The sequence below is a fragment of the Phallusia mammillata genome, chromosome 2, assembly GCF_965637545.1.
Source record: "Phallusia mammillata chromosome 2, kaPhaMamm4.hap1.1, whole genome shotgun sequence".
NCBI lineage: Eukaryota > Metazoa > Chordata > Ascidiacea > Phlebobranchia > Ascidiidae > Phallusia > Phallusia mammillata.
The window spans coordinates 15602300-15623098 of record NC_137253.1 but is presented as its reverse complement, the minus strand read 5'-3'; the positions used below and the strand labels follow the sequence as shown (position 1 = coordinate 15623098).

The 20799-nt window shown below is 35.4% G+C and overlaps 4 protein-coding genes across 5 annotated transcripts; 3 read left to right on the top strand and 1 right to left on the bottom strand.

Annotated features, from left to right (window-relative positions):
- The first annotated feature begins 37 nt into the window (after positions 1-37).
- On the top strand, positions 38-6794 carry LOC145213516 (uncharacterized). Its single transcript, XM_080081823.1, has 19 exons — positions 38-278; positions 389-474; positions 537-648; positions 708-921; positions 1029-1182; positions 1349-1404; positions 1467-1530; positions 1632-1741; positions 2019-2100; positions 2174-2310; positions 2375-2485; positions 2906-2977; positions 3063-3198; positions 3441-3627; positions 3755-3918; positions 4120-4272; positions 4433-4594; positions 5172-5319; positions 6124-6794. The coding sequence occupies exons 1-19, from the start codon at positions 167-169 to the stop codon at positions 6387-6389; spliced, it is 2526 nt and encodes an 841-aa protein (XP_079937949.1). The 5' UTR covers positions 38-166; the 3' UTR covers positions 6390-6794.
- A 5586-nt stretch (positions 6795-12380) lies between these two features.
- Positions 12381-13902, top strand: LOC145212450 (uncharacterized). The gene has a single exon (XM_080080565.1). The coding sequence runs from the start codon at positions 12659-12661 to the stop codon at positions 13841-13843; it is 1185 nt and encodes a 394-aa protein (XP_079936691.1). The 5' UTR covers positions 12381-12658; the 3' UTR covers positions 13844-13902.
- Positions 13896-18105, top strand: LOC145212449 (uncharacterized). The gene is made up of 15 exons (XM_080080564.1): positions 13896-14125; positions 14190-14335; positions 14417-14556; positions 14638-14776; positions 14852-15005; positions 15171-15290; positions 15430-15512; positions 15609-15684; positions 15759-15889; positions 15955-16061; positions 16269-16361; positions 16424-16530; positions 16872-16940; positions 17064-17211; positions 17285-18105. The coding sequence occupies exons 1-15, from the start codon at positions 13952-13954 to the stop codon at positions 17359-17361; spliced, it is 1764 nt and encodes a 587-aa protein (XP_079936690.1). The 5' UTR covers positions 13896-13951; the 3' UTR covers positions 17362-18105.
- LOC145212448 (uncharacterized) lies at positions 18104-20797 on the bottom strand. 2 transcript variants are annotated; one of them, XM_080080562.1, is made up of 5 exons: positions 20563-20797; positions 19562-20370; positions 19316-19491; positions 19065-19245; positions 18104-18808 (listed from the first exon to the last, which is right to left on the bottom strand). In XM_080080562.1, exons 2-5 carry the CDS (start codon positions 20312-20314, stop codon positions 18500-18502), a joined length of 1419 nt encoding a protein of 472 aa, XP_079936688.1. In that variant the 5' UTR covers positions 20315-20370; positions 20563-20797; the 3' UTR covers positions 18104-18499. The 2 variants fall into 2 exon arrangements, with proteins under 2 accessions (XP_079936688.1, XP_079936689.1); XM_080080563.1 differs by lacking the exon at positions 18104-18808 and having other exon boundaries at positions 18815-19245.
- Between the last annotated feature and the right edge of the window lie 2 nt (positions 20798-20799).

The following is a 20799-nucleotide window of genomic DNA, read 5'->3' as shown; positions in this document are numbered from 1 at the left end:
CTGTCTTGTGTTTATGGGATCAAGATTTCCTTGGAAACGCTTTGTTTTGTTTAGCGCCATCAAGTGGATTATTTCGTGTGACCTGTCAACTTTTGTACGTTTTTGGAAAGTAATTCGACTTATTTGCAGTAGCACTAAATGCATGTAGCAGCGGAGCGTTATAGCAATGCAAAGCACAGAAGAAGACCTGGCCGAGGATGGGGAAAATATTTCATCGAAGGTGACAGCAATAAATCCCCAAACAGTCAACGCAACGATTCACCGCGTGCAAGAACTTGGTAACAAAAAAATTTGAAGTAATCTTTAGCAAAACTAATTTTTTTATAAATACTAAAAATGTCCTGCATAAATGGTGTTTACCCCTTAACTGATCAGTGTTCTGTGCTAGCTTTACAAGTGTCTGAGCAAGATGGAAAAATGCGTGAAAGTCATCTGGAGGACTTTTATTCTATTGCCCAAAGTCTTTCTGATTTGGTAGGATATTGTTTCATAAAGTGTTTACATTTTTGTCGATCTTTGTGTGTGCCATTTCACAGGAGGCAAATCGTAAAGATTTACGAGACCAACTAGAAGCAGAAACCATAGAGTCAAGCAAAAAGCGATATGCTATGCAAATCTTACCCGACAAATACAGAAAAGAAATGGAAGGTGTGCCTTGTTGATTGCAATATTGTAGTCTGAAACTTCAATGTGACAAAATAATCTAGATGCCGTATTGGCTGCTCGACTTGCTAATGAGAATGACATGAAATCTATGCAAAAGAAATTAGGAATAGCTCAAGAGGAAACAGAAAGACTTGGCAAAAAACACAAGGAACTAGCACAAGAAAATGCTAGATTACATCCAGAATGTAATCTGGTTCGAAGAGAGCATGATGAGATCATTGCACAGCTAAACCAAAGGATGTCTGACAAGGCAAAGTAAGTTGATGTGAATAATACAAGCAAATATTTTGCATTTAAAGTTGCATAAGTCTTAGCATATTCAAACTTAAGTGCACTTAACTTAAGTTGATTTAAAATTTCAGCAAGCAGATCATCTTGAATGAAACAAGGGATGCTTTGCGGGATGTGAAACATCAGACCAAAGAAATTGACATTGGTCATGAAAATCTTGCAGAAGACATGGAAGTTGAGAGAAGGGAAGCAGCTGAGTTGCTAACTGACCTAAAATCTCAAGTGGTACATGTTTTTATAATATTTTTTCATTATTTCGTTACTTGGCAGAAAACACTTTTTGTATGAATGAACATATTAAGTCCACTCCTGTTTTTAATGATTTATTGTTTCTTCTAGGTTTTAAATATACATTGTTAGTCACATAAATTGGATCTTTGTTTTGATTTAGAGTGAGACTGAAGTAGCAATTGTCCAACAAAAGGAAAAAAATACTGAAGAGAAAAGGTAAAAATATTTGAATAATGGATTTATAATCAGTGAGTATCAAATGTTTATTTTTGTTTTAGGGTAACAGATAAAGTTTTGGAAAAGATAATGGAAATGGGTGTGAAAATTGATGAGAAACAAAAGGTTTGTCACATGGTGTTTGAATACCATAACAACAAATTGTTTATGAATTGAGCGGTTTGTAAAGACACCATTCAATTTGTAAATGGTATTTTTTGTTTTAGAATTTGAGACGTGTAGAAAACTCTCATGCACGCCTTGAAATGCAATCACTTCAGCTTTCTGACAAAATACAAAGAGAGCGAATCTCCAACCAAGAAATATTTCATGAAAAGTAAATCTTTACATTTTAAATCACAAATATCTGCATGGTTTATCACTATGAAATAATTTTCTTTTAAATATAATTTCTTTTAAAAATCAGCAACATATCAATGTACCCAACAAAAGTGTGATAGTTTTTCACATAAATTTTTATTGATTGCATAAGCATTTTTGCCAGTTTGAGAAAAATTTTAGTAGCATAAAAATTGCAGTATTCGTCTACAGTCTCAATGTTTTCCTTATGTATTGTGAGGTGTAAAAAATAATAATTTATTTTCATTTTACAGGGAAACTTTGCAGGCTGCAAAGGATAAACGCCAGGCAGAGTATGATTCCAAGGTTGAAGAACTCCAGAAAAAAATGAGAGCTGTAATTATCAACAGACACTTCACAAATATTTTGCTTTGTCAGCTGTGTGATGATGTATTTTTGTTGATACCAGGTCATGGAACAAATAGAGGAAGCAAAAACTGAAAACTTATCAATTGCAGAAGATAAGAAAAAAGTTGCAGTTCTGAGCGACTTGGCCAGAAAGCGAAGAAGCAAAGCATCAGCCCAAGCCAAAGAAGCTGCTATTAGGTTAGATTGGGTTGCTGGGTATATATTGACACACTATCTTACATTGTTATCTGATACATACCAGAGTTGAAAACCTCAAAAAGGACACCAATAGAATGATTGAAGCAGTGGCAGAGTTTAACCAAAGCAATACAACATATCGGGAGAAACTAGAAATACTTGAAGAAAACCATCAGTAAGTTTTCTATATCACAAGTACAAGTGTGTAAAAAGTTTGGTCACTCAGAAAATGCGCTTGATCTTTAAACTCTTGTAGAGTAAAGGAAAATTGGCGCAAAATGTTAAACATTTTCGAATTTACATGAAATTGAATAGTTGTGAGTGATGTTGAAGCCCAACATCCCTAAATTGTTCAAATCAATATTGAAATTCAGAAGTTATTAAAGTTTGTTTTCATAAAATTTTCTGCTCTTCTATTATGTTAAAAATTTGAGAAACACAACTTAAAATATATGGTAATAAAATTTTTACTTTGCAACAAGCATACTATAAACACAATTGGAAAATGATTAAAATAGTATGCTAATACAATTTCAAAACATAATATGGTGACATAATAACAATTAATAAAAATATAAGCCCTTTTGTGTTTTAGAGCTACTGTGACCACATACAATGCACAGATTGATGATTACAAATCTACTTTAAGTGAGGAAAGACAAGAAAGGTATTATTTACTTTACACAAAAAAATCTTTTTTTCTGGAACTATTTGGATATAATTTGAATTAAATCATGATCCGGTTTATTCAGAATTAAGGTGCAGGAGTTAAGAGACGAATCTGAAAAAGTCTTAGAAACGTTTCGATCTGATCAACTTAAGTTTATGAATGACATGACAAAGTCTATTGAAAGTGCAAGGCAAAAACACTCTGAGCTTTCAGATCAGGTATGCATTTTCTGATTCTAATGCTTATCACTGATAACTTATCAGTCTATCTGTGTACAAATTTATTTGGTTGCACTAGGACTAACCAATCACATTTTGTTTTGGTCGTTTAATAACTTCACGTGTATGACGGCTAGCATAAGTTTTGTAACAGTGGGAGCGCATATACGACAGATAAAACAGGTTTGCACTTTTGATTCATATCATTGTAACAAACATATGCCTATTTATAATGGTTACAGAGTTTGTGGTTCAACCGCGAAACAGCAAAGAACAAACGCGCAGCTCAGACGCTGGAAGTGCGATTGGAGGTTGCACAAAGCAGTTTCCGAACAATGAAGGAATCATTACAGATGGATATTGAGCGGTTAAATAGTAGCATTCAACTGCTTACGGACGACAACGTTAGAAAGGACCGTTACTTGAAGGGTAAGGTTTTACATTTTTATCCGCATTGGTTTACAGCCATGTTTATAATACCACATTAAAACTTAAAATTTCTTAGTTCAATTGTTGTTGTTACTTACAATGATGGGTACATCTTAATTTCTTGCAGAGAAAGCACCACAGGTGGCAGATCTGAGCGTAGAATTCGATGAGAGAAGTAAGGAATATAATTTGCTGAAAAACGAGGTTGTAGCTGTGCGAAATCGTGAAAAAAGCGTCAATGATCAAATTACACGTGTTAAAATGCAAATCGACAAACTGGTGAAACCTATGGTAAGTTCCATCATTTATTAACATATTCTGGTTAAAACACCTTTATTCAAGAAAAAACACCTTTTGGGGCTGGCACAGCAAACGCAATCCTTTCTCTGTAGTTTTTTTTTTCTATGTCTAAACTGCGGAAGAGTATACGTTGTTGGATCAAACACTAGGATTTTCATGTCTTTAGAGCATGTATATTTATTTGTTAAACAGGAGAAACTCAAGTCAACTCTGGAGGAAAAACGACAGTACGGCATGTGTCAGTTAACCGATCATGCAAACGAAAGAAAAGATTTGGAAAAAGAAATTTACACGATCGCTATGACGCTGGAAAATGTTGTCCACGAAGACGAAAAATTTGCAGAGGTAGAACATGTATTTAATTGTGTGCACTGTATTAGAATATGAATTAAAATATAAAGAAACACTTAAACGTCACTTAAAACGGTTTATTTACAAACAAAATACGCACAACGTTTCAGTACGTGCTTTAGGTTGAATCAAATATTTAAATATGTTTTGGTAGGAGTGCAGCATGATAGAAAGTGACATTGATATGTTGAAGTTGGACACGAAATCAAACACGACACGCCAATATGTGTTGTATGATGAGCTTGCTAAGTTGCAGAAACTTTTTGCTGGTGAATGGGAGGTTTGCATCGGGATGGAGAAAGCTTCTGCCGACCAAGTGAGATTTTGCAATGCAGGAAACATTAATGCTTCTGTTTATTTTCTGTATATTTGATTCTGTTTCATTCATCTTAGGAAAAAAACACTTTAGACGTCTTTTAACTGTTTAGGTTATCGAAAGCATCTGTTTCGTGTATTTTATTTTGTTAGATGCTTATCCAGTCCTTTTATTGGTGTAAAAAAAAAATTAAAGTGTTTGTTAAAGTATGAAAGCATTCTTTGGAGGTCCGGAAAACCTGTGAAAATCTATGCTTGAAAAGCAGTTAAGTGCAGATAAATGAAAATTGATTGAAATGAAACGTCCTTAAGCCAAAGAATCTTAGTGTTTTTTTTTTCGAAAAACACAGCTATGTCATACCATTAAATGTACGCACACAGTCCTGCTCCTTCTCGGAATAATATGTAATGTAATTTTTATTTCGCACTTCTTTGGAGATGTGGTGGACGGTTGTTTTGTTTAACTTAACAAACATAACCTAATGTTAGCTGTAGAGTTGTTAGCTGCAAATACTTTTGCTGATGTAGACATACCCGCATACCACACTTTGTTAACTACGGTTCAAACTAATTCACAGGACAGAGAAGTCCTTGCGGGAATCGCTCATCTTCAGGAACAGACCCGTGACAGAGCTCGGGTTTTAAATGGAATTGCAAGCAACCTGAAAAACGAATTGGAATCTTTAACCGGCTTTGTGGAAAACGTTTCAAGCAGGAGACCAAAGGGTTGGTGGAAGAGTTTACTTCAATGTTTAAACACCCATGTGTGGTTATCATTACGGGAAAGCATATTGGTAAAGGGTAGTGATACGACGATTCCAGATTTGAAGCAAGTACCGATTCCGAGTACTTAAATATAGTGTGGTACTTAGTTGTATATCATTAGCTAATTTATCCGCCGCGGTCGGGGTACATATATGCAGACACACACATGCAGAAGCATGTAGAAAAATGTGATATCCACACGTTAGCGAAAAAAAAGATAGCCTGCATAACCTGTTGGAACTTTTACCGATTTGTGCTGTCCGAAGCAAATACTGGCAAAAAGTTGCCCATATTCTTATAGTGTATCGAACGTTGGTATCGACAAACAGTGTTTTTTTAAGGTGTTTTGGGTTTTTCTCCAGCGGTTTCCCAAAATTTGCCAGTAGCCTAATAAATAATTCGTTTAAGCAAATATGGCTATTTTTTGGTATTTAAATGAAACACTTGCGGTCTCTTAAAACTACTTAGCGGTCACCCAAACCAAACCTTAAAAAAAACCTGTCGACAAATGAGGCGATACCGAATACGTTCGAGTATCGACACCACTGAAATCATTCGATACCATAGATACCGAGTACCGGGTACTCGTCCCATCACTAGTAAAAGGTGTTAGGATTTTTTAGCACACAAAGCTGGTGGTCATTGCGATCACGTGAGGGAATTTTGGAAACAACCTGACTATTCCTTGTTGAATTTACGTTGTTTGGCATTGCAGTTTGATCGCCTGAAAAACATGTTTAATTTTAAATCATAAAATTTTCACAGAAACACGGCAAGGTAAACGAAAGTCGGTGGCAGGAGTAAGGAGTGGCGATCTTCGTAAACAGAACAAGGCGATCTCATCTGCAGTCATTCGTCCGCCCGAGGTGTACGTCACTCCCGCATCTGCTTCACAACCGAACGCCCAGAAACAAAACTACCCGCTTTCTGCGAGAGACTCGATTGCTGGCCAAGGGCGCAATATCTCAACTAAGGGTGGGATTCATTCCACTACTTCGCGACCAGTAGTTACGCCAGTTGGGACAACCTGATATTAGCAAGTAAGGTATCGCCACTGTGCTGTTGATTGTTGTTGATTACGCATTTTCATCCTTTACCCCATAAAAAAGAAGCGTGTCTATGACGTAAAACCAGTGTTAGAAATTACACGAATTTTCCTGATTTCAATATTCCGCCCACGTCCTTTGTATTTTTTTGTTCAGTTTTGTAAGAAACGTAATTTTTTGTCTCAATTTGCTACAATTACCTAAAACTTTTGCAGTGTTCACAAACTGATATTACCATATCGTTTTTAGTCACATTAATGACAGGTGCTCGTTTAACATTCACTAATTTTTTTGTTTATTGCTATATTTGTTTGCATTTGTAATTATATATGTACTGCCGTCCTGGGTGTCAGTCGTTGTTGTCCTGCGAATAAAATTTACTCGTATAAACCGTAGTCACGTTGGCCTTAAAACCCAACGAAAACATGGTACAAAAGCATTTGCAGACAAGGCAAAGTTGATGTTTTCAGTTAATAATTGTCGACACAAAGTCACCAACGAGAAAAAGTACGTTGTAAACTTGGAAGTCAGAATCAAGTGTAAATTCAATTCGTATTTTGTTTCTTCATATCATTATCAACTTGATTTTCCTCAGGTAGCAGTGCTCGATTTTCTGGGTTGGTTTCATCGGAGGGTGTTAATATTGACAACTTCAAAGTGCTATTTTTTAAATACAACTTACGATTCTTTTTTCGACTAAGTGCATCAACGTGGGAAAAACTGTCAAGCAATTCTTTAATTCGAATCCAAGTTCCCTGCAGCTTATTACCACGTCCTCCCACTCTTTTCTGCACAAAAGATGATGTTGGAAAAGTTTTTTTGCAGATGATTTTTGGTTTTCGTGAACTCGAAACCATTTTGTGCATTTTTCTATGTTATCTATAATCCCAATGGCAAAATGGTTTTACCTTCAACTTTTCAAGTTTACATCTAATTGCACTGTCCCTTATATCGGCCACTTTTGTCATTTGAACTTCATCCATTACCAGATTCCTCAATTCGTGTCGCAGGTCTTCCCTAACCACTTCGTAAAAATCTAACGCTTGCCGCATTAAAAGAATGTCTGCGTTGTCATCTGTAAGCCAAAGGTTTGCTTGTTTGTGGGGATTGGCAAAGCAATATTTGCAACACAACTGGTAAAATATCATACGTCGCACAAGCCTCCGTAATTTTCTGCACTTCGCGTCAAAATTTACACTGTTATTGTGTAAATATAGGTGCAATTTGAGCCTTTCATAGATCTTTCCACCGATGTAATTAAGGTCCGTTTTCCCACTTTGAATGTGCTGAAGTGTAGCCTTGTTTACTTCAACCAGTTGTTTCTTCGTTGCTTCCCTGGGTTCTGACAAGTCTTAAAAAAAAAACGTTTTGTCTATAGAATGGTTTGTATTTATAGCAAAAGTTTTTGGGAGCTAATTTAATTTCAACCATTGGGTTCTGACAAATGAACTTTTTCCCAGATACCTTCAATCCGATGTTTGCATGCGACAATTCCATCTTGCAAATCCTTAATGGTGCGGTTTTTTTGAACCAGTTGGTCACGCGTTACTTTGTACACACTTGATGTTTTCCTAAACCTTTCCAAAACGTCGTTGTATTTTGGTTCAAGCTCCTTTTTTGCCTCACTCAGTTGGGCGACCAGAACCTTTTCAAAAGATCTTGTTAAGTTTTAAATCACATGGAACTAATGAGGTAAGCCCAAAAGTTTTAAATTACGCCAAATCAACGTCACTCTTAAACCATTGGTGCCGGGTTCCGGCGCACAGCTTTTTAAGAAAAAATATATAAATTCAACCAATTTATCATTTGCTTGCTAAACGTTTCGAAGTATGTGTTTAAAAGAATTTTGCTTCAATTCGATAAAATATAGTAAAAGTTAAGTATAACTGGTCGGTTACATTTTCTCGTCTTTCTTAACTTTGCACAAGCACAGCAGGGTTTGTCAACATTTCAAATTAAATGTTTATACCTTATTTTCATCAATACTATCTTGTAAAGCGCCCACGGTATATGTGAGGTCTTTCTTCATTTTGTGCATGATTTTGGTTTGTTCCGATAATCGCAAAGCACATCCCGCTTCTTGAATTTGCAATCCTTCAATTTCAGCCCTAAGCAACTCTATTTCTCCCTCATATGCTACATGTCGCCGCCTAAATGGACAGATATGAATTATTTGTTGTGTGCAGTGGTTTATTAACGTATTTGAAAACGGGATATTGTTTGCCCTGGTTGTTATGTGAAGTTTTTAATACAAGATCTAAAACATAGTTGGTTGAAGTATTTTGGTGGCAAAGTGTCTGTTATGAATTAAAATATCACTTGTCATTTTCATTCTGATCGAAATTAATAGTTTAATTTGTTTAAAGTCCCATCCATATGCAGCATAATTGAAAAGCGAAAGAGATATGACAAGTGCCCACCTGTTTTCATCGATGGCGCTATCAGAGCGCTCGAAAAAATGCAACATTGTTTCATTCCACCTTTCAAGTATCATCCAAGAGTTTTTCCACGCCTGTTTGGCTTCTTTTCTAAGATTGAGGCCAATATTTGACATACACTTTTTTACGTCAAAACAAAAAGTCTATTGCATACTTCAGCATGACTTGTACTTGTAAATCTTCAGTTAACTTTTGCAATTCTTTCTCGTAACGTCTTTCCATTTGTTCTCGATTTCCAGCAATAACTATCAAACGTTCTTTCAGGTTCATTTTTTCCGATCTGGCTGTCGCGAGGTCAGACATAACCATGTTGGCCTGTCGACCATATCAGTTACTATAATCACACACTCGAGATTGTTTCACATTGGTGCAAACCAGGTTGTTTGTTTCTGTTAATGCGTTTCGCCCTCTTCTGTTTCGATTTCGGGCATTTTGGAGTTGAAAACGGCTCTTTTCGGCTCTTTCCCCCAGAGCCTGTTTTTCAATCGAAATTATTTCTTTGTCCCGATGTGATTCTCTTGCTTCCATTAAAGTCTGCTCGTTCAAAGCTGTGACGTTTCGAATACGTTCCTGAATTGAAAATTCGTCATCCTTTACCAATTGCATTTGTCATTGACCATTGTTACTTTATAATCGCTTGTATCTCTTTCCATTCTCATTCGCAGTGCTTTAATCTCATTTCGAAGCTGGTCCTGAAGACGTATCTTGGACGCTACTTTACGTTGAAGTGCAGAAGACTGACGACAATAAACACGCATCAAAACGTGACCCTTAAAGTTCCAACGATTCCATTTTACTTACCTGTTTCTTTAGACCTTTGTACTTCGCTTCTTCTTTTTGTAAACTCTCAGTTGCTTTTTTATTTCGTGCCTGGGACCATCGAATTTCTGTCTGTATTGAATCCAACTCAGATTTTGCCAAATTAGTCGATTTGTCTTGTTCATTAATCTAAAAGAAAAAAGTTAGAAATTCTGCTTATTTTTGGATTTGGGTATCGTGCCTTTTCCTTCCACTTGTCTGCTTCCTCTTTTACTTTGTTAGCTTCAATACTGAACTGTCTCCAATAGTTCTCGATGTCCTGTATAAAATCTTTAGCCTCATCAGTAAGGGCAGCAGCACGCTGATGAGTTTCAATAGTTTTGCATCTGTGTTAATATAAAAAAACACGTTTATTGACAACTCTTGAAAATCACGCTAAACATTTTTCTTGCGAAATCTAAACAAGACCAAATGGTGTGAAACACACAATTAAGTGATTACCAAATTTTTTTTACGACATTTGAGTCAAGCGGCAATTAGCCGTTTGTGGTGCCTGTTTCTTTTTCGAAAGTGAAGAGGAACCAGTTAAGTTATTCGGAATTCGTACTCACCAGTGTATTATTGCCCCTTTGTGAAACCCAGGTTTCACAGACCATTGATTTAGAGATAAATAAATTAGAGGCCTCTAATTTACCAAAAGGTTTCAATTTGGGCTTAGAATTACCACGTAATGGCAGAATAAAAAACACTGTGTGGCAAGTTTTGATTTACCTTACCATGTTCTTCTGCTTTACGCCTTTTGAAACAAGGTACTGCTGTACACAAATGTAATGAATTCTCTTTTACCGTGTTTCGTTGACTTCGATTTGTAGTTGCGCCTTTTTTTTCATGGCTACGCACATCATTCCACATAGCTGTGGCCAGATTCGTTTAGCCTCATCCGCTTTGATCAATAACGTCTCGTTTTCACGCTTGAGCCTTTGGTATTGCTGGTGCACAAACACGGTTAAAAAATATGGGTAAAGCTTGGGGCTATATGTTTTAAAGCAGATTTAACATAACTAAGCTTCAGAAAAAAATCCCGGCTAACATTCTAAGGACAAATGTTTGATGCTGCAAATATCATCCATCATTATGTCGTCTATGGTCACAATACAGATTTTGCAAAGTATTTTTTTATCGATTTTGTAACGATAACCCGTTTTGTGAAGCTTTATCATTTTTTTCAAGAATAAAAACAGGATTTTCAAGTTGTATGTTGAAACCATCCCTCAAAGACAAACATTTTTAGATCTGCCCTTTTCTGCGCGACCTGGTAACAAATGCTGCGGGCCCCTATATAGCCTACACCAGGGCTACTCAAATGGCGGGCCGCGGTCCATATCCGGAACTTTGGGTCCTGGATGTGGACCGCGGCGGTGGTTTAATTACGGCTACATACACTATCGATTGTGTGTTAATTACTTGATCATTGCTATGTCGTGGCGTTTTTTAAACTGGGGTCCGCATATAGCGATTGATTGGGGTGATGCGAGGGGGCTTTAAAGTTTTTGCAAAATCGTATGTAAGGTCCGATTGTTCAACTGTGACGAAAAAACGGTCCCATTATTTCCCCATACAATTAACAAAATGGCAGTTGTTTGCGCAAAATTGTATCTGTGATGTAATAATTTTAACAAATAAGTTAGCTTCATCTTGGACCGCGATTCTCCCTAGTTGCTATAACCGAAATTGCCTAAAACATGTTACATTTGCATTACTAAGAAAAGTGTTCGGACCTTTGGTAAATTTTACCTTTCCTATCCGGACCTTTGACAAAACTACTTGAGTAGCCCTCTGGCGTACACTTTCGCACGAGTACTAAGACAAGAGACATTAGATTTCATGACGTCAAGTAGATGAGTGATTTTTCCAACACCTTTGCGTTCACACTCTATAAACTGCACTTAAATTCCATTCTTACCTCATCGACAACCCGCACTTCTTGGTGAATATCGTCCGTAGCTTTGTGGAGTTCCGAGATAAAATCAGAGTTCTGCTGTTTCGCGGAGGATACAGCGTTTGCCTATGAAAAAACAAAAGCGTACTTTCGACGATCTTAGCGCCTGTAACCTAAATGTACTAACCATTTCATCATCATTGTATAACTGAAAGGATTTGCGTTTGTTTCGTAAAACCCCAACTTTTATGGTTGTTTCTTCCAGCTCATCGACCAGTGAGTTTCTTTCGCTTGACAATTCAGTTATGCAATCAATTAAGCCCTGAATATGTTCCTGAGCATTTTCAACTAAAACAACACAGGCTATTTGTGTTTGAATACAAATGAAATCTTACAAACCCGAGTGACACAACAAATGTGACGTTGAAAGGCACATCTACTTTGCTTTGCTTTTAAACAATAAAAGGTAACTCAAGTTTATTGTTTTCAAGAGGACTAAAGTACCGTTACTTGACTTGAGTTGTTCAATCAAAGCAACTTGTAAACTTTCGTAATTACTCGGACGATTCATTTCCGAAAAAATCAGCAAAAATGCTTTGCAGATAATATCAACTTGTGCCAAAAATGAAATTCTGGTCAAACAAAAGACTGTGTAAATGAGACAAAGGGGCTTTTGACATCACAATAATTCGTAAAGACCAAGGTTTAAGATTTAACATTTTTGTTGACCCTGGCAACCATATATTTATAACGCCCTCCACTTGATGTCAGGCTGTCGGTATTCGGCAAACTACTGCGCACTCCTGTTTGTGGAGAATAATTGGTTTGGTTGTTATTATGATTGGATGTTACGACTAATTAGGGTCTACTCCAGACACATTAATTTCTGATCAATACTTTAATGTACATCAAGGTCTTTAGATCAAGGCTGGAAGCAGCATAATTAAGCATTAAGGTGAAATTGATAACCAATTTTGCTTCAAGTTTGTCCACTTGTGAAAAAAGGGTAACGGATGTTGTTTTAAAGTTAGGTTTTTTACTTGTTTTAAGTAACTAAATTTGCTGATTTAATTGTAGAAGTTATATTCCAGTCATAGTCATTTTTCTAGAAATTTAACATGGAAACTATTGCATCGAATGAAAAGCAATTTTCCTGCAAAACTTGCAGCAAAAAACTGTCAACCAAATATACCTTGAAACAGCATGAAAAATTATGTGTTGATACTCTACATTGCTCCTGCAAAGCAACATTTTCATCAAAAAGAGGAATGGCTTGCCATGTGCGCAGATACAAACATTTAATTCCAGAAAAGTTTATGTATTTGTTTAAAAGGTACAAACAGCCTGTACGAAATGTTGCATATAAAACTGCTTACTCATCAAGACGGATTTTACTGCCAAATAATCAAAAACGAAAAGTTAAAGTTTTGACCTTGAACAGTAGTAGCCTATTTGATCAGCAAAAACCAGGATGTAGGACTTCATATGTGTGTTTTCCACCAATGAAAAAAATTGTCATGAACAATTTTGTGGTAGGTAATGACTCCACCAATAAGACTCCTTTACAAACCAAAGAGAATGGTACACATGGTGTACCTGACAGCATAAGTTGCAGGATGAAAAATCAAACTTGTATGACTGACATACCAAATAATTCTCAGTTTTCTGATGGGGTACTGAGGAATTCATTATGCCAAACTGACACTGTTCCACTACCTACAGCTGCTAAACATGTCTACAGTGAAACTCAAACCACACTTTCCTCTTTCGCTGGTTACAATCATGAATACACTGGGAAGACAGACAATGTGCTGTGCCAAACTGATGACATTTTACATGTCCTTGAAGTACCTCCAAATTATCATTCAATTTCAACCCAGGTTGAACATGACAGTCAAAGTCAAACCAACTTCCATGATGATTTTCAGTCATCAATGTTGGCAGAAACTCAGATTATACCAGCAAGTATTTCGTGCAACTTTACTAATGCAAGTACTGGGTCTAGTGAAAACCAACAGGCTTCAGTTCAAACACAAACTCGTAGCAGTGAACCATTCACCCAATGGAATGATGTTGAAGTTTCTTTTCCATGTACCTCTAGTAACCAAGAAGTTATTAATGGATTGTGGAATGACACTCAAACACAAACTGAAAATCCTTGTTTTTGGAATGACAACCGTGGGATACTAACAAACTCTTACACACAGACTTGCCTAAATGGAACTGAAAATGAAAGTGACTTATTTTCTCAGTTGTTTGATATTGAAACCCAAACAGATCCCAATTGGAATCTACCTTTGTAGCTTTTTAGTGCTTGTATTTTGTTTACATAAAGTATATATTCATGTATTTTTGTTTTGTTTCTAAATGCAGCACAACTGTGCCTAAAAAAATTCCTAATTGAAGAGGGAATGTCTTTTTTTACTTCCTCTGTAAATGAAAAAGAAGAATTTACAGTTCATCATGTATACGACATCAGGTCAGCTTGTGTGTGTCTGCTGGATTCAATAGCAACATTAGTTGAGACACGACAAAATGAGAATCCAGCTTCATACCAGATGATGGCCAAGAAAATGTTCAGTCTGGTGTGTTGTCAGTTTATTTGTTCATTAAATGCAGCATGTTTTTTTTTTAATATCTGTGCTTCAGGATGCAAACATATTCCAGGGCATCCACCAAAGATATTTGTGGTGGGCTTCGTCTGTGCCCACAAAAGGAAAATTATCAAGACATGTTCCAAGAAAACAAGCTCCAAACTGGAGAAGCCAGAGTGCTGACAAATCACTGAGTTTAAGGTAAACTAATGAAAGTTGCCTATTTATTACACATTGCAGAGATGTATCTGATATGCAAACTTTTATAACCTTTTTTAACAGGGATATTGATAGTGTTTTGGACAAATTGCTGTTTTCTTTGACCACTGCATTAGACTCTTGCAAATCCACTTTTCTCCAGTGTCTTAAAAGACGTTCAGATAGGGAAATGATGCTACATGAACAATTAAAGCACTCCCAAAGTAAGACAACGAATAGTTACCAGATTTAAGTTGCTGGTGGCAATAATTTAACTGAAGAAAAAAAACTATTATTGTGTGAAGGCAAACTGAGTAAGATGACAGGTGAACTTGCCCTAGCACAATCCAAACTTGAATCAACTTCACGAGAAAGAGAAATGTGGTTTCAACGATTAGATGATATTAAGGTTCAGCTGCAGGAATCTGAAAGAAGAATCATTGAGTATGTAATCATAAAATGGTTTGTTATTTGAGCCTAAAATCAATGGTAAAACTTAAAATTTAAATCATTTGATAGATTAGAAAGGAATGCTGATGTTCTGTCATGGCAGACACAAATAGACAACATTGTTAAAAAGCACAATAGCAAAGAGGAAGAAATGAAAGAAGTACTTTTATCCTCTAAAGAGAGTCACAAACAATCATATACCAATTTGCAAACTAGGATTTCTGTGAGTTATGTTTGCATGTGAATGTGATACAGTATTGTAAACACTGCTGTTTCAAGTGATAACATCATATTTGCCATGTTGAACCACCAAATCTTAGTCATCCTGAAATATGTGTTTTGTATTGAGGTACATATTTTGATTTTTGTTACCACATAATTTTTGTAGAAACTTCAGGAAAACATTGCCCGACTGAAAATTAAAACTGAATTCACTATGATCCCAACAACAAACAGCCTTTTGGAAAAGCTGGAATACAAAAAACGCGAAACTTACCTCAAGGACCAGGTGGGAGTAACATGTTTTGTTGATGTTTAGGTCTTTCTTAGCAGTTGTGATATAGTGTATAGAATTTGCTAATAGAAAATTGAAAAGGTACATGAACATTACCCACAAAATGTGTTAATTTTGAAAATTGTACATGCAGGAAATCTACTTGCTTCAAAAACAAATAAATGAACATCATAGGCTAATGATTGGATGCATAAATGGTTTAGATACTGACTACAGGTATGGTACTGCTGTTAACATGTAAAATATATTATTTCTGATGTACTTAATGTAAAAATCTCCCATAATCCATACTACTGCTGTGTTGTGTTGCAGGAAACTAATGGAAAAGTGCAATATAGAAAATCCAAGTGGAAAATTCAGCCCAGATGGTGAGAAAGTTAAATATCAGGTATGGAATATTATTAAACAGTTTTGCATTTCATTTAAAAAAATCTAATTTAAATATATACTGTAAATTTTTAGGCAATGTTGCGATATATCCGTGATTCATGTTTGCAAGGTTCACTTTATGAAATTCAAGGGAATTTGCCTGATCATTACAGTCCTCCTGAAAAGCTTCCAAAAGGTTTTAGGCAAAGAAAACTGTTAATGAAGTAAGTGTGTGTTTTGCTACGACCAACATAGATGTGTTTCTATGTTTAACTTCTATTGGTTTCAGAACAACCACTAACCAAAAGGTCACAAAATCACTCACAAACAAGCTTCCTGTAGAAAGTGTATCTAAGCTCAGATCCAACAGTTTGAACATTGGAGCATCTACACAAAGTGAAAATTGTTTGAAATGATTTTGAAGAGAAATGTTACTATTGTTTGTGTATGAATATTTAATAATAAATACATTAATTTATGGACATGTAGAAAACTATACTGTGGCACCTTTTTTAGATTGGTAATACATTACATAAAGTTTTCCTTACATTAACATTGCTTATTTTTTCAAAAAAGCTTCAATGCACGACCATTTGGTTTTAGATAAGCATCTACCTGATGTCCTTGTTATTCGTCCACATAGTGCTGAATCTAAAGTTAAAAGTTCACCTCGGGAAGCCTCCACTGTCATCACAAGTAAATGCAGAAACACTCTGCCATGTACATACTGTTGGATTACAATTATTTATTTGCTGCAGACAAGAAAACAAAACCTCACTCTCACCCCATCCTTGTTAACACAATCACGGGAAGGGCAAATCTCTCCCAAGTCATGAAGCATTTTCCCTATTTGACAGTAGAACAGGTTTGCACATTTGAAACATTTTTTGTTGCAGTATGCTTATATCTGTGGACTTTTGATTTATTTATAAACTAAAAATTGTAGGGATTCTTGTGCAATTTTGATAAGTAGATAAATATGGTCTTTATGTCTCATCAATAAGTTACCTTAATTTCTTTTTATTCATAAACCATGTGAATTAATTTATGAACGAAGGTGATGTTTTTTGACATTTCTCTTTATGTTTGATGTCCATAGTTACATTGGCTTTACTCAAAATTGCACTACTACTACTGTATTTGTGTATGTTTCCAAAACTCATATATTTTGATTATACAGTACTAACAAGCATTGCTTGATTCCAGGTTTCTAAGCAATGGGAGCATTTTAAATCTTATGACAAAAATGGTGATTTTCGACTGGATCTTCCAGAGGTGAGGTTTAGCACAAACTTTAAAATATAAAATTAACCTTGACTTTTATTAACTTTGCCAGGAGTAACTCCCTATTTTAGAACATTCAAAGTTGTCTAATATGGATTTTTTGTTACATTGCAGTTGTATGAAGTGGTGCAAGATGTTTTGGGAATAAAAGTATCGATCCAGGATATGCGAGAAGCAATGAAAGAAGTTGATCGAGATAATTCAAACAATATTGATTTCTTTGAGTATCTCAAGATATCAGAAATGATCATGAAAAAGCAAGGTGGGAGCCAATCAGTTTGACAGTAAAAAACTACTGCCTGATTTATTCATGGGGATGTTTTTATATTTCACAGGCAAATCTGCCCTCTTTAAAGATGGTCTTTCTCAGGAAAATGGTTTGATATCTTCCCAAGTTTGTGCAGTCCAATAACCTGTGCATTTGTAGTGCACTTCACTGTTAAAAATTAATGCAATATGTATTCTTCCAGTACAGTAGTTTTAAAGCCATGTAGAAGTAGGTACTAAATGCTGAGATTGGTGTATAATGCTATCCTTGGGAATTGTTGTAGTTGACCACGAGATTCTAGATTTTAAAGTCTTTAAAACAGTGCTTAATTCATGTATCTTTCACTACAAATGAACTTTTATACTGATTTTTATGCTCTTCCAAATGGTTTCTTCATTTTCTTATGCTTTGTTATCTGTTGTGTTTTAAATGTTACACAATAATTTCACCACACACATGTTGAATTTGAGCATTTACCATCAATTCATTTGTTTTACACAATTTTTCTGTGTTTTTTCATCAAAATAGTTGTCTTCTTCCTTACACTGTTTTAGGCATACAAGTATGCAAGAACTGGTGATTTAGTTGTGGATATAATTTTTGTTGTTGGAAAATTGATAAGCAGCAATTATGGTGTCTTATTTTTGTGGTGCTGATGGTTAGGTGTTATAGTTGATTAAGCGTTCCAGACCTTAGCTGCTACACAAATTAAGATTTACTAATGTCATTTTTTGAGATAATTTGTATTGTGCATATCATGTTTGTATTTCAGTTGCTGAACTTTTTGAGTTGTGAAGTGTAATACTGTTTTTATCCTTATGCAGTATGTGTTTTTTGAACTGTAGCTATGCACTTCACAGTTTTCCTAATAAACACTGTTCCACAATTTGTCTTGCAGCATTCAAATATTTTATTCAAGTTTAAAAACAGAGGTAAATTTTTGGCTTAACAAATTGAAGGCATGGCATGTTGTCAACAATATTTTGCACAAAATATTGCCATAAACTATAAAAAATAAATCATGCACTCATGCACACAATATACTGTGTTGCAACACAATTGCAATTATGTTTAGGAAACGTCAAAATTTTACAGATATTTGGACACAGACATGATGCAAACTGAATGTTAGTGCTCAGCATAATCCACAAAAAAGGTTGATAAAAAGTGCCAACACATTAAAATCAATGGAACAATACTAGAAAAGTTTATGGAACAAACAAAGTGCAATATTTTGCAACAGCAATAAAAAAACATGATAAATAAAGAACATAAAAGCAAGTTATTTCCATTTAAAAATCTTGGTCAGGGTGTTTAAGAAAATATTTCCATTTCCCCTGTAGTATTGTTCAGACACAGACTTTTTGCAGTATTTGAAAAACAAGTTGTATGCTTTAGCGTGTACATCTTGCAGGCATAAAGTACCTCGAATATTGCAAGCAACTTGAAATACATCGGATGCTTCAGTGCAGGCAAGAAATTGCTGTCGTTTCAACATAATAATAGCAACACACACAAAAACTTCAAATGTGTATTTTGTTTCTGCAATGTGAGCAGCAGTTGATCTTAGTTTTCCTTTGTCATTCATGACCTAAGTGAACAATAGTTTTACGCTAGAATGATTAATAAAAAAAACTGTAATTCGGATTTGTTTTAACAATTGACCAGATCACATTCAATAAATCTGTTACAGATTTTTACTCTCGAATGAAACAAAACTAGTAGTATTAGGCATTTTTTGAAAATAGTATCACCTCAGAAAATGTCTAAAATTATTTTATTGTAATAAATTATAAACAGTTTCTCACTTAGCATGTTACTGCCACATGCCATACCAGAGCACTTACTTCTAATCTAAATTGATCATCTTGAGCAGAAACAGCAACTGGAGAATCAAGTTCCAAATATTGTGACTGAACCATTTCGAAGTACCTGATTGACTCATCATAATCAAATTCTCGCTTGAAAGAAACCAGTAGCCATCGATGACAAAATATCAAATCTTCTACATGACAATTGACCATATGGCTGCAAAAAGTATTTTTTTGCATTTAGACAAATATTCAAAGCATGTTATATTTTAAACAGAATTTTTTACCTGTATAAATTTGGTTCAAGTTCCTTCAGTAGTTTTTGCACCAGAACCATCTTTTCAACCATTCCTGTTTCATCAAAGTCATTTTCTATTCTTTCCATGTATTTGGCAAAACACCAATAAGCATCAACTTCCGAATCCAAAACAATCAGAAAGCGTGTAAGAATGTCATTCATGCCCTTTAAACAAATAAAAGTATGTTTAATGGCTTGTAAATTAGTTAAAGTTATGCTTGTATAGATTTCTTACCTGAACATATCCTACATTCGGATGGAAAAATCCAAAGGTGGCAAGAATATTTTTCATTCTGTCAAGATGAATATTAGAGTCATCCTTGAAGTATGCATGATCAAGATCTGTTCTTGGCAAGTCCTTCTCTATTACACGGTACCAAGAAAAGGGTGCAGAATCCATTGTTTTTTTCCAGGCATATGTTCGAGCCATGTCTTTGAAAGTGGAATGTAAGTTGTCCTGAGTAACAGTATGAACATCACAAGTAGGTAAATCAGCAGACATATAATCTTGCATGTTAAGTGTGGACAAATCAATGCTATCAGACAAATTGTCCTCATTGTAGTCACCCATGTATGATTGCCATCTTCTTTTCAGTGCATGGTATTTGTAGTGGTTTTCAATGTCCAAATCTTTCCTTTCTCTAGTTGTTGAAAGCATTGGATAAAGTCCAAAAATAAAAGACCAAACAGTTCGGCGAATTTCTTCGTTGCAACCACCATGAAATAATGACTGTCGAAGCTTTGACTCTTGAACAACACGACCATCAATGTCAAAGTATTTTGATAAAGTATCTTTTGTCAATGGGCTAAAATCTGGTTTGATAACACTTTGCTGATCTTCATTTGACATTAGATGTTTTGAGTTAACAACTTCATATGTTTTGCTCAATCTTCTGTCACCAACTTCTCCATTTGTCTCACCCACAACCACAAAACTGTCATTTGAATTTGTCCTTACATACTTTGCATTTTGCTTTGATTGTTTCATTTTAGTATAGGTGTTTCAGTATTTCTTCTCTATCGCATATATGCTTTGGGGAAAATCTGAATAGAAAATAATAAAACCATATAAATGTTGATATTCTGAAAATGAATTAATACTGTATTGTAAATAAGTACACAATACTGCGGTTTTAAATACTACTAGGCACCTGAACACTCGGGGGAAAAAAACAATTAATTGATCATCATTTACGCAATTCCTTGTCCTGAATAGTCGAATTATGCATCACTTACCGGTCGCAAACGAACCACCGCAGTATACAACCGTCACTGATTGCGCACGTCCCATTAAATAACAATATAAACTCGTTATTATTTCTCCCGTGTCTTGTCACGAGACGGTGTCTGCTTTGTTTACGTTGCGATGATTTGGCACGTGACGACCGCTGTTACGCATGACTGAAAAGTGGTCATGTGTTACTGGTGCAATAGTGCATGAGAAACAGCAGAAATCAAAGAAACAACTGACTG